Source organism: Myxocyprinus asiaticus, chromosome 2 (assembly GCF_019703515.2).
Source record: "Myxocyprinus asiaticus isolate MX2 ecotype Aquarium Trade chromosome 2, UBuf_Myxa_2, whole genome shotgun sequence".
NCBI lineage: Eukaryota > Metazoa > Chordata > Actinopteri > Cypriniformes > Catostomidae > Myxocyprinus > Myxocyprinus asiaticus.
Window position 1 is genome coordinate 43448054 of NC_059345.1, and position 18018 is coordinate 43466071.

The 18018-nt window shown below is 38.0% G+C and overlaps 2 protein-coding genes across 4 annotated transcripts in view; one reads left to right on the forward strand and one right to left on the reverse strand.

The window, feature by feature from the left end:
* The window catches only part of itfg1 (integrin alpha FG-GAP repeat containing 1), a 202146-nt gene extending 199871 nt beyond the window's left edge, over nt 1–2275 (reverse strand). The window contains exons 1-6 of the mRNA XM_051716640.1: nt 2062–2275; nt 1688–1769; nt 1434–1573; nt 918–975; nt 623–697; nt 431–525 (exon numbers count right to left, since the gene is read on the reverse strand). Of these exons, the coding sequence (XP_051572600.1) occupies nt 431–525; nt 623–697; nt 918–975; nt 1434–1573; nt 1688–1769; nt 2062–2239 (628 nt within the window). The 5' untranslated portion in view covers nt 2240–2275. The remainder of the gene's footprint in view (nt 1–430; nt 526–622; nt 698–917; nt 976–1433; nt 1574–1687; nt 1770–2061) is intronic.
* An 81-nt stretch (nt 2276–2356) lies between these two features.
* phkb (phosphorylase kinase, beta) overlaps nt 2357–18018 on the forward strand; it is a 108689-nt gene continuing 93027 nt past the window's right edge. For 2 of the 3 annotated variants that reach the window (XM_051716449.1, XM_051716441.1), the window contains exons 1-3: nt 2363–2444; nt 5365–5451; nt 12028–12166. In XM_051716449.1, the coding sequence (XP_051572409.1) occupies nt 2381–2444; nt 5365–5451; nt 12028–12166 (290 nt within the window). In that variant the 5' untranslated portion in view covers nt 2363–2380. Of the gene's footprint in view, nt 2445–3117; nt 3215–5364; nt 5452–12027; nt 12167–18018 lie in introns of all 3 variants that reach the window. The other variant, XM_051716458.1, reaches the window with a different exon arrangement.

Consider the following 18018-nt stretch of genomic DNA (forward strand, 5'->3'; position numbering starts at 1 on the left):
ATAAGTGTGCACTTGATTTAGCCTTGCGATGAACTGTACTTTTAAGAGCCTATTAAAGATGCTTACAATCCAAGATAAACCAAATGTCAAAAATGATTGTAATTAATGTTCCACCGAAGCGGTTTGAGAAGCACGTCTTTTCTAAAAAGCCTGAGCATCTGAAGTGTTAAGCAAAGAGGCATTGCTGAAGTGCAATTGCTTTCAGTACTGCAACCAATAAATAAATCAGGCAGCACTCATGGTCAACCCTCGCAAAATGGGCTTCAGCATGGCATCTTTAGCAATGCTAACTGAAAGCTACAGAATAGAGAACAGATTCTCTAATTCTGCCCACAGAGCAGGTCCTTGCAGTCTTTTAACTGACAACTGAGATTAAAACAACCTGAAAGTGAAGGGGGGGGGGGGGGGGGAACACAGTAGTGTTACTCACCAGCAGTGAAGTCCTTGTTAAGGTCGATGAAAGCATTGGAATGAGGGATGCGCATGTTGACACTGGAGCTGAGAGCCTTCTCACATTTTGGTTTTCTGATAAACAATAAAACAGCATGCTCTGTAAATGTCTGTTGTTGTGACACAGATATACAGAACAGAAAAGAGCTATTGCACTGAAAAATGGCCTTACCTAGTGCTGAGATAGCAAACCTCTGATGAATCATCCACAGTTCCAAAAATGTCTGGAATCATGTCCCCATCAAAGCTACACATGGAAAAGAGGAAGAGGCATTAGAGCGATCTGCAAAAGTGACAACCTTACTAGGGAAGCTTGTATTTGTACACTGAAAGGACAAGCATTGCAAATCTTGATGTTCTGTCTGTTTGTTTCAAATGAATACAGTTCTCATCAGTAATTCCTAGTCTTCAAATCTAAGCTGTATTATGTCATTTTCCCAAGATATCCAAAAAAATATCACACTTACTCCATGACAAGGGGCTCGTCTTTAAATGTCCTGTTCAGATTAACTCTTTCGCTCTGGTCTGTAAGAGAAAAGTTCACAAATTAGTAAAATATTTACAAATAACTGTGCTTCTCGCTGTAGTATCATTTCAATAGCTCTTTTAAGGCTATGATTTGTGATCAAGTCCAGACAGAATTTACTTTTCTCCCCCCATATTTTTGGGGCTTTTAAGGGAATACAGTGTAAGCAGAATTAATTTAAACAATACTAAATGTGTTAAACAGATATAAACAGAATATTACAAATTTTAACAGAGAAGTTATTGGTCAAATTAGCCAAAACATTTTTAATAAACAAAAACTGGTGGGGATGAGTAGAACTTTTCGAATGATGGCCGAATTTGTGGAAATCTGTGGACTTTTTTTTTTATGGGGTTTTGTAGATTCCATGAAGAAAAACATGCAAATTCAGACTGATTATTGAGCATGACTTAAAGTATGGTTTTCTTATTACAATTTATTATATTTAGGCCTTTACTTAAAGTTTGGTTATGTCCCCAGAAGACGAAGACAGTTGTCTGTAAGGCAGAAGAGGCCTTCGGGTGGCCAGTGAGAAGCACATCCATCTGAGAGTCTCCATCAAAATCCCCTGGTACCACACTACTGATGCTGAACTCACTGAGAAACAGAATCCACACAGACATGACCACTGCAATATCAACACACCAAACTCTTTACTATTCTAAAATCTCTTTCTTAATTTCCCAATTCTGCGCCAGTGTATACCCTTACCTAGGGAAGACCTCTTTCAGATGGACTTTAGGTTTGAAATAAGGAGCTTTGAGATCAGCCAAGAAAATCAACAGCTCAGATTCTGAAAGACAAAATGTTGCCAAAACATACACATTATTATTAGACATACCACATTATCATGTTGTAAAAAATCATTAACATAAAAAAAAACCCCGTTAAAATTAGTATATAGAGAGTATAAAAATAACTAAACAATCAGCCACACCCCTGTCATTAAACATATATAAGAACGGGTAGTTAAATGTAACATATCTGGCAACTGACATTAAAACTTATTTTCTCAAGTTCAAATTCAGGAGCGTTATTTTTAAAACACCATTGGTGTTAATGTGATTTAGCAGAGCTGCGCTTACGCTTTCTGATGATGAAAATATCAGTCTGTTTATCCGAGTTAAAGTCACCGAAAGCCGCCACTGTGCCATAGTTCTGCGAGCCAAATAAATCACTAGTAACGTCCTGTAAAGCGAACGTGACTCGTCGTCCAACAAAACACAATATTAACGTCCAAAACATCATCCATGACGGGAACATTTTGTTGTTACCCAGTGGTGTCAACACAAACCGGAGTACGGCACGTCGCTTTGCGGCAGCTAAAGCGGAGTTCATATAGGTTTTGCGACAGTGTGCGTGTTTTTGCGGCAGTGAAATGTTTGATATTATTGTGCTGTCAAAATGGCCAGCTTAGCGGATGTCGGCTGGAAGCTGCTGGAGTTTAAAGCCAGATCTAAGCGCTCAGGTTTGACTTTTTGAGATGCATGGCATTAGACATGATTAAACTATGTGTATTTGTTCCTTCCTCTGCATTTTGAGTCGCTGTCCGTACTGCAGAATTGCATTAACACGAGTTGTCATGTTGCATGTTTCATGGTGGCGCAGAGCAGAGCGCAAAGGTCAGGTGTGAAGAGTGCAGTGATCAGGGGCTAAATTTAGATTCTCACAGCACATTGAGTTTTAGTCGAGCAGAACTTTAAAAGAGAGAGTTCAGTCTGAGTGTCTAATGTTGTTGGCATCTCCAGGTCTGACATTAAAACTCCAGTAGCTCTTTAATGAATTTTCAGAACCCTCCTGTTGCTATATAGGATAAAACATAATAAAGCTACCTAATTAATTTCTGGAAAATGTGTTTATTTCTTAGAATAGGGCTACAGATCACAAATTGTCATTCACTATTTCATAAGTGGCATTGTAGTTTACAGTACATGGTGTCATGGACATTTCTGCACTCTTTTAAATAGTCATCTCATTGCCTCACATCAGTCCATCCGTTTTCTCTCCACTTAATTGTGTGTAATGTGATTTGTTGCATGTTCATTCCGTAGCCATGCCAGAAGACCTCACTGTGTGATTCCATGAAATTTGTGTTTTCCTCTAATGTTCTACTAACCCTCTAATTTACGCTAATGTTGTAGTTTAACTAATAGAGGGCTGGTGTAGAATTCATCTAATGAAAAATGGCCATCACTGCCAGTGAGGCTCTGAATGCCCGTCGCAAACTCCGGAAATTTGGTAAGTTGGGGTGTAGTGATTGATCCATGGAAAAAAACACACTTTACTTTTGAAATGAGAACTTGAGAAGTGTATATAGGCTAGACCTTATTCAGAGTAGCGCCGGATTAAATTTTTTGATAGAAATGAAAACGGTGCTGTGACGGACAGACAACATGCCGACTTCCTGTGTGATCATTTCGGTACTGTAGATCCTAGATCACATCTAATTTAAAGAGTTTACTGACATTTTTTGGAAAGCTGTTTTCGCTATGGTATGTTTCATCAGCTGAAAGATCCACACCAATTTAAACAACAGTACAACTAATTGAAGAGACATTAAGTAGAGCTGCACGATTATGACCAAAATCATAATTGTCAATTATTGTCCTTGATATTGTAATTGCGATTCATTTTGAATCTTTGAATCATACTTAGAATGGGTGGATCAACTGCATGCCAAATTCTTTAATGTTGCCTACACATTCAAAACAAGCTGAAAACTCTGTTCTTGAATTATCATTAAATCAAGACTAGTTGCCTAAATGGTCAACTCCACATCTGACCTCTTTGAAGCATATAAAACATCTCTGATCTGTTAAAATAGTGAAAAAACATACACTAAATAGACAATTAAATAGAACATTTTGACGAGCAGAGTTACATGGACTGCTATTATTGACACTTTTCATGATTAGTTAATTGTGGCATCTGTAATTGTAATCTCGATTATTTATTTGATTAATTGTGCAGCCCTAACTGTAAGTCTATATCTCACAGCCTGAGTCTATACTATATGAGCCGGGAACATTTTGTTTTTTAGCGTAATCTGAGATAAAGAAGCACAATCTACGATACCAGTGTTGTCAGATTTTACCGCTGATTTGAAATATGTTCTTTGATCGTAATCTTGACCAACTGTTTTTGAGATTTCGGTCTTTTCCCATTCAAGTAGATAGGAGCTGCACTGGCATGCTGCTTGTTTACATAGAAAAATTGCTGCTGAAAGCGTTCCAGCGGCACTACTCTGAATAAGGTCTACTATGCTATTAACTGTCCTTTTTTATGATTATTATTTATTTATTTTGAAAACCAATCAGTGGAAATGTTTTATTCTCATGCCTAGAATTTCTACCTCAATCTTGGTTCAGAAATTAAAAAGTCTTTGATGCCTAATTGAAACTGGGTACTTAATTTATTTTTATTTTTCATTGCAGATAAAATAATACAAGTGTTTCATCTTATGTAAGAGGCATAAATAAGCTTATGGGCAAAATTCCGTGATTAATCAAATCAGTAATGCAATCCAGTACCTCGCATCTCTTTCTGTCAATGTCCGATCAAAGCGGTTAACAGAGGGTATCTATGCTACCTGAGGCAAGTTACTTTTGATTTAGGTGATGAAACTAAAATAAGGAGGATCTTTCATTTGCCTATTGGATGTGCACTACTTACCTGGAGTTATCTTAAAAGAGATAACTTTGTCCCTGCTACTTTTAAACTGATAGGAATTATGCTAATTTGCTAGGAAATGTGAATTTTCAGTACCTGTGGTATTGACCCTGGGTCGATTCTATTAAAATGTTAATTGCTCCAAAGTTAAATTTGTCTAAAATAGTGTTTCAGTTGATGGGGTTCCCCTGAAATTCACTCCGGCACAAAAAAAGCTGAATTTATAGGTGTCAGGTTCCATTATTCACAGTTTGTGCCAGTGCCTTAAATTTTACAATCAAACTCTATGTGTTTGCACTGACGTTTGATGAATGCAACTCATGAGCAATAGCTTTAGTCTTTCGTGTTTTGCTTTGATTGTTTTCTTGGCATGCTTTGCTGCCTTTGCATCTCAGTAAATCTACATTTTGCTGCTCTTAGCTTTATAAATGGAACAGAAAATGGTTCAGGTTACAGAGACTAAATGAACCACTTTTTGATTTTGGCGAGTCCACTCAACCTTAGCATACTGAATAGCCCAAAGTGAGCCAGTAGCAGGTCAATGGTCTCTAGTAGCACCATCAACAAGCTATGCTGGATTTGAAATATGCTCATCACTTCTACCCAGTGGCACTTGAATTACATCTAGAAATAAGATAAGCATCATAATATCATATTTCAGGCCTATGTAGATTAATGTGTTCTTTAATATGAATTTCTGCTCTGCTGTCTGTGATCAGGCTCCATCTATGAACCCCTTAAGCTTTCCATTCTGCACCGGGAAGATGAGCCCCTTTGGGTAAAACTTGACCGCTTCTATAACGCAGGTGAGAATTGATGTCCTTTTTGTATTTTAATATGTGGTAAGAATTATAAACCAAGCAAAAAATTTACTGTCAGACATTGCAAAGTGAGTCCTGATTTTTTTTTAATGTAGTTTGATCAATCTATTATGTGGCACTAGTATTCCAGTTTCTTTACAAGTACAAATTATTCCATTATGGAAAGATGTTTTGTAATTGAATTAGAGTATTTGAAAAAGTTTCCAAACCGTTGCTTATACAGTAGTTATGATTCCCAGCAGATATATTAGTCCAAGCACATAAAGACTTAAGCAAGATTCATTTGTAGCCAGTGTTTTCTCATTGCTGTGCTTCTCCGTGCATTTTGATGTTAATCAATACTCATCTCTTTCCCTGCACACTCTTTCATTCTCTCTCTCTCTCTATCCTCTCACCTAATCTCACTTTCCTCTCTACTTTTCACCATGACAATAAATACTGCTCCATTTGTTTAAATGCCAGATGTCAGATTAAAAGAGCTTTGTTTTTGCTTGTATTCATTCTCATAGTTTCTTGTCTGTTTAGACAAAGATACATTATTCTTTGAAGATGGAACTTTTGCCATAGTTATTGAAATAGTAAAATGTAAGAACTTCTTGATAAGTTCAATTGCATTAAAAGGATATCTTGCACAGACTAAAACAGATACAATATGATTCATGATTTCCTTACATTCTGTAATTATATTGTAGTGTTTTGTATTTGTGAGGTCATTAAGGCTCAGCATAGTTTTTATTAGAAGTTAATTGTTCTGTAATTCAACACTGTTAGAAATATCTCTAATTTGCTGGTTTCTTCTTTTTTTTTTTTTTTTTTTTTTTTGTGATGATGATTGATCATTCCCGCAAGTGAGGGTGTTATTGCTAGTGTCAGTCAGACAGTTTTGATATTGTGAGACCATCGGACAAAAAAAACATAATATACTTACCCTCATATCGTTCTGAACCCATAAAACTTTCTTTCTTATGCAGAACAGTCCGTCTACTCAATACAATGGCAGTTGATATTGACTAATTTTAAAGCTTAAAGCACTCAAAAGTATTATAAAAGTTATCCATGTAACCCATGCATCATATTCCAAGTCTTTTGAATGCATACTATAGGTTTGGTGAGTCAATGTAAATCATCTTTCAGTGAAAATCTTAATGTTTGTCGTGTGTTCATGAGAGCTATGAGGGACACTCGTTCACAGTGGCTTCAACCATCTGACAAAACTTTTCGGGGCTGTATAGGAGCATTTCACCAACCGCATCCAAGCACATCCAAGCGTTTGTGCGCTCTATCACTGAGCGCGCACGGGCAGAACCAGTTAAAACCAGACCAGAAAAACAGAACGTTTTTTTCGTCAATTTAGAATAAATGTTATTTATTGATGTATCATGATTTCTGTGTGAAAACATTCATTTGCAGATTTCACACACAAATATGTGCGCACTGTAAGGGAATACAGCTTGACCCATTAGAGAGACTGGTATGAACAATGAGCCTGTTTACATGCACACCAATACACTGATTGCTCTCTCTCTAAAATCAGTTACTTATTCTACTTTTGACGTCAAATCATGAAGAGGCATGCGCTCAACACGTGCGCACACTGGATGAGCCAGTAAGAACCCGGGGTAAGGTGTTTACATGGCACGCAAGATAGGCGTAATGGGCAAAAATCTACCCGTGTCGATCAGGTTATTCACAAGTTTAGGTGGCTAGCCAGGTAAGTTTTGGTTTAGTTTGCATCAGCCCTGGGTTTAGGTACCATGACAGTGGGTCAGCCTTTATCGGTGTTCATCGCCATAGTAACTTACGCTCCACGGCTAACCTGCTCCGTATCAGGTTTTGTTCTGAGTAACGGGTCGCTAACAGATACTGAGCCAATCAACTGTGAGTAAAGTGACATATCTGATGCAATGAAGTCATTTTCCCATCTCCCTTAAAGCGCACTTCTCAAAAAAAAAACAAAAAAAAAATAGTAGAAATCCACAAAATCAGCTTTTCATGATAAATTATTTAAATAGGTTTTCGGCCAATGGAGTCTTGTATTTCATTTAAGTACACTATAATTGTTTTTAATTTAACTACACTAGCCATAAAATATCTATACAAATATAAACATGATATAATATTAGGCTAGCTATAAAGCAGCTAGTAAGATGGATTAAAATAATACCTGCAAATAATGATCGATTTTAAAATCTTAAAAGCATAATTACTCCACAAGATGAATATATCAGAAAGAAATGAATGCCACCCAAACCCCTTCTTTCATGGACTAGAGATGAACATACAGTATTTCATTTGAAGTTCAATATAAGCAGTACACAAAATACAAAAATAAATAAATAAAATATGCCTTATTATTCGGAGTGCTCGTCTGTTTTAATTTTTAATGATATTAAAATATATTAGGCTTTCAATTTAAATGAATACAACAGCTTTTATATTTTAAATGAAGTTTGAAAGCTTTTAAAATTATTAAGCCTGTGTGTTCTTGTTGTGGACCTAAATGAATCCACTTACACACTGATATAACAGCTGTTTTATATTTTTATCACATTTAGAATTTGTGTCCAGTAGTCCTCTTGAGCTCTTCTTGTCTTTAATTTCTTCATAATGCTACAGTTATTCTTTGTGTTGTGTAAATCATGCATTTTAATTCTATGTTATTTCATGTTGATCTCTTGTGCAGTGTAAATGCTCTTGTTGTGCTGTTTAAATGTATTTCATTTCTACATATTTTCAGAATGATCAGCCTTCAGGGGGGAAGTAAATCCTGCTGACTCTGTTGTGAGAAGTGAATAGTGTTCTCTTTCTCTTGCTCGCTCTCTCTCTGTACCTCTACATGTTTCATGCAATTGGCTGTTCGCTGCAAATGTCGCTTATTTATGTGCAAATGTGAACAAATCTTAAGCCCAAGACTAAAGCCTGAGTTGACAGAGAAAGCTGATGAGCAGCATCAAGTTACTGATTAAACCTGATTGGATTGGTTTGGTTTTTTCACTTGAAACCAATCCTGTAACCCTAAATTTGTTCAACTAGCTTTGTGGTACAGGTCTCAGGAGTCAAAGTTTAGTTTTAATCAGTTGAGAGAGAGAAAGAGAGAGAGAGCTACTGAACACAAAGTTCTCCAAATTTCCATATGTAAAATAGAAAAAAAAAAAGAAAAGAACGAAAATGAGTAGAGGATCTAACCTCGAACTAATTTAGACTAGTAGTCAAGAGTTAATATTGTTGACATATAAAGATGTATAATTTGTCAGCATTATGAACAATTTTGAACAGCACACTATATGGTAAATGTGAACTAATATAAGCAAAGTAAAGTCAAACCCATGGGTGGGGTCAATGAGCTAAGGTAAGTTGGTCTGCAGATACAGGTCAGAGGTGAGTCATAGATCGAGAGGGCTCTTCTCCTTTTTGATACCCTCTGACTTAGTCACTTGACTCTCAAAACTCTAAAAAATCTCTGCAAAAACAGAGACAGACAAAACAAAGGACTATCTTTCCCTCAAGGTTAAGTAAGGCCTTACTAAAACACAGGCCTTATCCAGCTGAAATAAACATAGTTAGGCTGAAATATACTTTTAGGTACAAATGTTAAGAATGTGTCAGTTAAGACATGTGGCACATTAATGACCTAAAAGTCAAACATAATAAAACTCTTGCTTAATTTGACCAATAATCAATTAATAAATTACAACTCGAATGTATATGCATTCTTTGGGAGCCTGGCTGAATGAGAAAGCACTGTTACTGCATTCCTGACATGGGTCAGACCCCTTAGTCACCCCTCAGAGGTCAAGTACACAAATGACCTGTATCATTCATGATCATAACATAACCTAAATAAATGCACCTGATTAAGAAGACAATGATTACCTTTTTATTATAAGAATTGCTAGTGAATGTATTCAGCTCATCAATATGCTGAAGAGACAGGGGTAAAACCCTCCCCTTCAGTATGCATGGTTAGGTCGGGCTCAGCCTACAGGAGATTTAGGCTGATTTATCCCATATTTACCCCGCCCGACAATCTGAGGAGAAATCTGGTCCTGGAGCTTGGTTAGTACATATGTTCGGCCCAGATTATCTGGTAATGTGAGGGGTTTAGAGATCCAGTCTTAAACCTCCCAAACTGCTTGCAGACACATCGGGGCCACCCTGATAATATCAAAAATGTTTGATATTTAGGAGTTAAAATCTGGATGATTACGATTATGATTACGTCAGTACTTTCACTTATCGCTTTTGAGCTAGCTAGCTAAACGTTAACGTTTAAGCTAATGTTACTCCCGGAGCAGCTGACGGTGTTGCCAAGCAATGGTAAACATTCTAGCCCTTGAGGCTAACGTTAGCTAGCATACTACTGTTGACAGATATTAAAATCAACAGTTAAAATCTCACCTCCAGTTCTCACTGAAGAACAGACAACCCATGTTGACCCCGTCTCCCCAACCATTTTCTCATCCACACTCGTTTAGCCTTCTGCTTTTGTTTTTTCTCACTACAAAGAATAAGTAGTGTTACAGCAAGTTGTCGCATCACAGTCTCTATTTTATTTACATCTGCTTCCCCATGAGATCATGTGAGATCACGTGAGGTGCTTCCTCTGGTATGATAATCTTAATTATATCCTGTAGTGTGTGATACGACACAATTTTCAAATCTTGTAGTGTGTGCATGTTTGAGATTTGAGAGAAGAAAATCTATGAAGATTCTCCTTATGTGCATGATGCAAACAGATTTCATAATCGGTTAGGATTTTAAAACTCCTGTAGTCTGAGCCTGGCCTTAGTGAATGAGACCCATTCTTTGTACAAATTCCATGTTTTCAGCCTCTGAAATGCATCTTAGCACTGACCAGCTGCTCTACTCGCTTGTACAGCCCTCACAGTGATCTTTACAGGGTCCCCACGGTCATGAAAAACCTAGAAATATCAGGGAATTTTTACAATTTCGTTTTCCAGCCTATGAAAGTCTTGGAAATTTAATTGGACAAAAGTTATGGGAACCCTTTATCATTAACTTTCATTGAATGTCTCCATCAACATTGTGAATTCAAATGTGTTAAAGTGCAACACATTGCATTGCAACATTGCATAATGCATACTGGCATGTTGTTCTGCACTATTCTTAGATTAGTCTTGGAACATTATTGCCATTTTATCTTCGGCCTCTTTCTTTTTCTCATCTTTCTCTCTCTTTCACTCTCTGTCTTTCTGGGTTTTCCTATTTATGTGGTAATGTCCTCATGCTTCACTGCCACTCATTTCATCTTCTCCTCTTCTGCCTGATTGTTGTGAATGCAGTTCTGCTATCTGTACCCTGCCTCCACAAGATTAAGGCTGGGGAAAACGAGCTTTAGCTTTTAATGGGCAAAACTGTTTCTTTCTTTCTTTCTTTGTCTTTCTTCCTCTGTCTCTTCTGTCTGTGTGGTTCATTCTCCACCCCTTTTCTCCATCATCATCTTACTCTCTCTTTGTGATGGACCCCCCTCCCTTTCCTCTTGGTGGAGAAAAAATGGCTGCTTCTTGGAAACAGAACGTTTGTGTCTGCAGCATTAGGGCTTGATTTAGACGTGCATTAGGTTGATAGATGATAAGAGAGATGCAGTCTTCAAAGCATTTGCATCTAGAGTGCTATGATGTGCTCCATCCCTTGTTCCACAGATGAGTGCAAATAATATGTAATTTTGCTTTTCTTCCCTTTTCTAAAGAAGTCACTTCTCAGATGATGCACATCTGCCTCTGTGTGCCATGGCGGCTGTAAAATGACTTTAAATGAGCCTTTCTTGATTAGTAATTTAAGGTTTTCACAAGAGAAAATGGCCAGGAATAGCAGGGTGTGTGGTGTATTTCTTTGAACAAATTGATCTCTAGCCTGTTCCTGTCGGAAACTGGAGTCTTCATTTCTGTCCTGCCGGCATCAACCACAGTTACAGTACAAAGCCTAATCAGATAATGATATATTTGTCGCCCTGCCTGGAATGGTGGCTTCCTCCGAGGGAGTCTGAGTAATCCTGGCTGCAGTCTCTCTGAAGAGTATATTAATATTCTGACTAATTCCCCCAGTGTCTCCTTATCCCCCAGCCCTGCTGGCAGTGTCTCTTTGAATTGACCCAAACTCTACATAACAAATGATGGCTCGAAATGAATGTCCCTTTCATTTGTGCTGGCATAATGTGCTGATGAAAAATGAAGGACCCTATTCAGCCTGGTTATACATTAGTAAAGAGAAATCACAGTGGAGGGAGAGAATAAGTTTAACAAGTTGGGTTCATTGTTGGATAAAGCTGTGTTGTTTGATTTTTTTTTTTTGATTTTTTTTTCTCTTCATAATACTTTTGAAGTAATGCAATAATATTTGAAAATTAGCTTGACTTATTAATACATTTTTTATTTTGTCAGAATTTGAATAAATAAGAATAACAGTGATAAAAAGGTGTTTCAAAGATATGTAAACAGTTTTTCTTCCATTTATATCAGTGCTTTGTTTTGACAGTAACATTATTAAGACTAAATCAGGCTTTGTCTGAGAAATCTGTCTTTCTTTCTCCCTTTCTCTTAGTGAAGTGCACCATTCTGAATTTCCAGAGCCCTACCACTGGTTTGTTCCCAGTGAAGACTTGTTCCACTTGTAAGGAAGCTAAAGTCAGAGACTCCCTCTACTGCGCTGCTAGTATCTGGGCACTGGCTTTGGCATACAGGTCAGATACTGAATATTAATACGTGGATTTGTCTTTCCATGAAATCTAAGAACATATTAAAGATCATTACACATTAAGACATGGGCTTTATTCTTAGGCATGTAGAATTAAAGGGGTCATGAAATGCATTTTTTTTTTTATAGTTGTGTTATCTTCACTGAGGTCAACTGATGATGTTAGTGAAGTTTTTTTTTTGTTTTTTTTTTGGCATAATTTAGTAATATATTATTATTTTGCCCTCGGTCTGAAGCGCTCGGTTTTGGCCTAAGCGCCTCCTTAAAACTTCAACGTAAATGCCCACTGTTCTGATTGGCTGACATCGTGCAGCCCCTCGAATAGAGCCATTTTTGAAACTCAAGTGGAAGAGAATGAACCAGCTCAACAACATTATATACCTAAATGTCAGGGTTACGCATAACACACATTCAACACATCGCATCCGAATATACAGGACATATTCGTCTCTTGCTTGCTTTTGCTCACGTTTAAATGATTACCCCTCGCGTGTCCGTGATGGCGAGATTTACTTATATATTTTATTTCATCACTGAGAAGGTTTACCTGCAAACTTAGTAGCACCAAACATCATAAGCAGCATCAAGAATGGACACAGAGTGGCCGTATAACACTTAACCTTGAGCAGAATATTGCACTAGAGATCGCTAAGTTTGTTCAAAGGGGAACGCGAGAGCTAGAAAGAGCGCATTCGCGTGCATGGTTGCCTGATTACACAAAATAAGTATAATATTAGGCGGAATATTTCCAGTTTGTGCAAGTATAAATCTCAAATTGGAGGTGTTGCGTGTCTTATCTGGCAACCCTGAGCATGTTAAACGCTTGTGGAGGTGCGTACGGTCTCAATGCAAGATAACTGAAATATCCAATGAAAAAAATAAGCTTTTAGAATAAATGAGCCGTGGGCCGAAAGTTGCCCAGGTCTGGTCTAGACAGTGCATTACGTCGCGTCAATGGACATGCTCGGTGTAAACGGTGTGGGCACCATAAACTATCACATAAACTATGACATATGAAATATTCATGAATACAACTGTTTACTCATGGTTTTTGTGATCACGTCCAAGTGTTTTTACTGCCCTATCCTTCAATAACAGTTCCTTTGCAAAGCTTGAATTTTATTATGACTGGTATGATATGAGCTGAACAAATAATCAACTGTAAAATACACTGAAGACACATCCAGTTTCCAATATCATTCCATCATGTTTTCATACACCAAAATCTAAAAATAGTGCAGATGGGCGAAATTAATACGAGGCAGCAGCTGAATGACAGAGAGCTTCTCCTCTTCAGAGTTGTAACTTGAGTGTCTTTTAAAAGCGGCCTGAGATATGTACCAAGTGGTCAAAGATGTCTGTCTGTGCATGTTTATGTAAAAAACATTTAAATCCAGATAGGCACATGAAGGTGTCCTGTGTAAGTCCACTTTGGATGAATCTCCTATTACAGGCGCATCTCTCTTCTCTTCAACTGTGTGATTGACTGAGCACCAGTGACCGGGGCCAAGGGTGCAATGATGGAAAAATAGGCATTGCATATGTAGATGTATTTGGTCCTTGTGACGTCACAAGTTCCAAATATTCCAAATGAGCTGTTTTTGCAGCTTGGTTTAAATAAATGCTCTTTTTCTATTAATGAGGACGTTTTCAGTTCTGAAACTTACAGTATGTTTTTATAGTACAATGATCACTTATATGTCAAAAGATCTAGGAAAATGTTATTCCTTATGTTATGACCCCTTTAAATGAATAGTTCACACAAAAATGAAAATTCTGTCATCATTTTCTTACCCTCATGTTACAAACCCTCATGATTTTCTTTCTTCTGTGGAACACAAAAGGAGGTATTAGGCAGAATGGTAGGAGGCTGTGAGTCCCAAACATTCTGACAAACATTCCCTTATGTGCACCACGAAAGAAAGAAAGTCATTAAGGTAGGAAAAAGAATGTGAAAAACTTTTTGCAATGTCAGCTTTAATCATATTATGGGAAGTATTTTTGGTCCATTCTTCCAGATACATTTGTTCCAGTTTGTTCTGATTAATGGAAGACTGCTTTTGCACTGCCGTTTTCAAAGCTTGGTTAAGAGAGCACTATATTGAACATAATGTCCAGGAGATGATGTAGCCTGGATCTACTGGATAATTGAAAGGTTGTAGGTTCAAACTATGCAAGGGAAAATTCATGAACTATCACCATTATGCTCTTGACCAACAATTTTGAGCAAAACCCCAGGTTGCTCCAGTGGGACTGTCCAAAGCGCTGGGCCTTGGTAGCTCAGCGAGTATTGACGCTGACTACCACCCCTGGAGTCGCAAGTTCGAATCCAGGGCATGCTGAGTGACTCCAGCCAGGTCTCCTAAGCAACCAAATTGGCCCGGTTGCTAGGGAGGGTAGAGTCACATGGGGTAGTCTCCTCGTGGTCGCTATAATGTGTGGCTCTCGCTCTCAGTGGGGCGCGTGGTGAGTTGTGCGTGGATGCCGCGGAGAATAGCGTGGGCCTCCACACGCACTACGTCTCCATGGTAACGCACTCAACAAGCCACATGATAAGATGGGCGGATTGACGGTCTCAGTCATGGAGGCAACTGAGATTCGTCCTCCGCCACCGGATTGAGTCACTACACCACCACTAGGACTTAGAGTGCATTGGGTATTGGGCAATCCAAATAGGGGAGAAAATGAAAAAGAAAAAAAGATGCCGCTGCTATGCTGTGGTGCTCACACCATCCTGCTCGCACCTTGCCTGGTCCATCGTAGGACATTCGTCTTTTTGTTCTTGAGCTTCTCCAAAGTTGGCCTTGTGTTCTGAATAATTTTACCTGCTGAATAATTAACTTTTTTCCAAGAGGTCCATTTCCAGTATTTCCCTGTGTTTTACATTAGGATCTTTCAAACTTTTTAATTCCATCGACCCCCAAATATGACAATTTAAAAAAAAAAAATCACAAAATTAAATGCTAATTTGGTTTACAATTTATTTTATTATTATTTTTATTTATTTTTTACTTAAATTATGGCTGTCAATAGAATAAAATACTACCCCAACTAAGGGGTCCGGGTTAAAGTAACATTTGAAACATTTACAGTAGGGCACCCAAGAACAAGACTTTCCACTGAACTCCTAAGACTTGGTGTTTTTTCCTTTCTCTCTCTCTCCTGGTGAGGGTTGTTCCTCTAGACGAAAGCGAGAGTAAAAATAGAGAGCTGGCGTATATCAGAGAGAGAAACAGTCATCAGTATGCACCTCTACATATTATAATTGTCAGAGGAGCTTAATTAAGATGATTCCAATCTGACAGCAAGGCCTGAACCTTTTATTTACTGTCTGTTTGTCTTTTGTAGGAGTATACTGTATGTGGGTGGTGTGCATGTGTGTGCTTAAAATGAGATTTCTTCAGTTGCCTAGATGCTGCATCGTAGTAGTTTTTAGTTACAGTACCATTGTAGAAATTCACTATGCACAGTAAGCCAGGATTAATTTAATCCATTAATGAAATAATCTTTAATTATGTTAAAGTGTACATAAAATGTAAATGCAAATCCGGATAATTTAAATTATAGGTCTACAAACCCCCTGTCAAACCTGCAGGCCACTCATTGTTTTATGTATACACATATATATGCATATATACATACATACACATGCGTATACAAATACATACACACACACAAACATACACAAAACTGCATATATACAGTTAATGTATATACTATGTATGTATGTGTATGGCAGAAATTGTGAAATTTTGGCATTGATTTTGAAAATATGACTGATCGTGCAAAAGTTTATTTTATTTTATTTAAGGATAGTGATCATATGAAGCCATTTATTATCACATAGTTTTTTGGCTCCTTTTTAAATCATAATGATAGCATAAATCACCCAAATGGCCCTGATCAAAAGTTTACATACCCTTGAATGTTTGGCCTTGTTACAGACACACAAGGTGACACACACAGGTTTAAATGGCAATTAAAGTTTAATTTCCCACACCTGAGGCTTTTAAATTGCAATTAGTGTCTGTGTATAAATAGTCAATGAGTTTGTTAGCTCTCACGTGGATGCACTGAGCAGGCTAGATACTGAGCCATGGGGAGCAGAAAAGAACTGTCAAAAGACCTGCGTAACAAGGTAATGGAACTTTATAAAAATGGAAAAGGATATAAAAAGATATCCAAAGCCTTGAAAATGCCAGTCAGTACTGTTCAATCACTTATTAAGAAGTGGAAAATTCGGGGATCTCTTGATACCAAGCCAAGGTCAGGTAGACCAAGAAAGATTTCAGCCACAACTGCCAGAAGAATTGTTCGGGATACAAAGAAAAACCCACAGGTAACCTCAGGAGAAATACAGGCTGCTCTGGAAAAAGATGGTGTGGTTGTTTCAAGGAGCACAATATGACGATACTTGAACAAAAATGAGCTGCATGGTTGAGTTGCCAGAAAGAAGCCTTTACTCCGCCAATGCCACAAATGCCCGACAATACCTTGACATGCCTCACAGCTTCTGGCACACTGTAATTTGGAGTGACGAGACCAAAATAGAGCTTTATGGTCACAATCATTAGTGCTATGTTTGGAGAGGGGTAAACAAGGCCTATAGTGAAAAGAATACCATCCCCACTGTGAAGCATGGTGGTGGCTCACTGATGTTTTGGGGGTGTGTGAGCTCTAAAGGCACAGGGAATCTTGTGAAAATTGATGGCAAGATGAATGCAGCATGTTATCAGAAAATACTGGCAGACAATTTGCATTATTCTGCACGAAAGCTGTGCATGGGACGCTCTTGGACTTTCCAGCATGACAATGACCCTAAGCACAAGGCCAAGTTGACCCTCCAGTGGTTATAGCAGAAAAAAGTGAAGGTTCTGGAGTGGCCATCACAGTCTCCTGACCTTAATATCATCGAGCCACTCTGGGGAGATCTCAAACATGCAGTTCATGCAAGACGACCAAAGACTTTGCATGACCTGGAGGCATTTTGCCAAGACGAATGGGCAGCTATACCACCTGCAAGAATTTGGGGCCTCATAGACAACTATTACAAAAGACTGCACGCTGTCATTGATGCTAAAGGTGGCAATACACAATATTAAGAACTAAGGGTATGCAGACTTTTGAACAGGGGTCATTTCATTTTTTTCTTTGTTGCCATGTTTTGTTTTATGATTATGCCATTTTGTTATAACCTACAGTTGAATATGAATCCCATAAGAAATAAAAGAAATGTGTTTTTCCTGCTCACTCATGTTTTCTTTAAAAATGGTATCTATATTACCAGTTCTCCAAGGGTATGCAAACTGTGTGTGTGTGTGTGTATATGTATATATATATATATATATATATATATATATATATATATATATATATATATATATATATATATATAATATATACACATACATACCCCTACATACTCAAATGCAAACACACATAGATGCATACAGCAACTGATCCCCCTCTGACACATCCAGCCCAAAAGCTTGCAATACCCTGACCCAAAGCATGGTGCGGCACCCCCACCAAAGGTCGATTGGCACCTGCACATTCCTTGGTAGGAGTGCCCGAGTCCCTGATCTGTCCAGTCAGTGAAGCCCTGCCCTCTGCTCATAAGAGCATGATGTTTTCCTAATTTCAACTGCAATCACTACACATCTGAGTGCCACCCACCAATGGCTACATGATGTAAAGATCTTGCTTTGACATCCAGGAAAACTTTAGGGACAGTTAAGTTGCTTAAGAAATAATTGTTATGATGTTGAGATTCATCTGTGACAAAAAAGGAAAGAGACAGTAAAGAGCCTCACTCAATGGCCCCAGGAAGGCAGCATA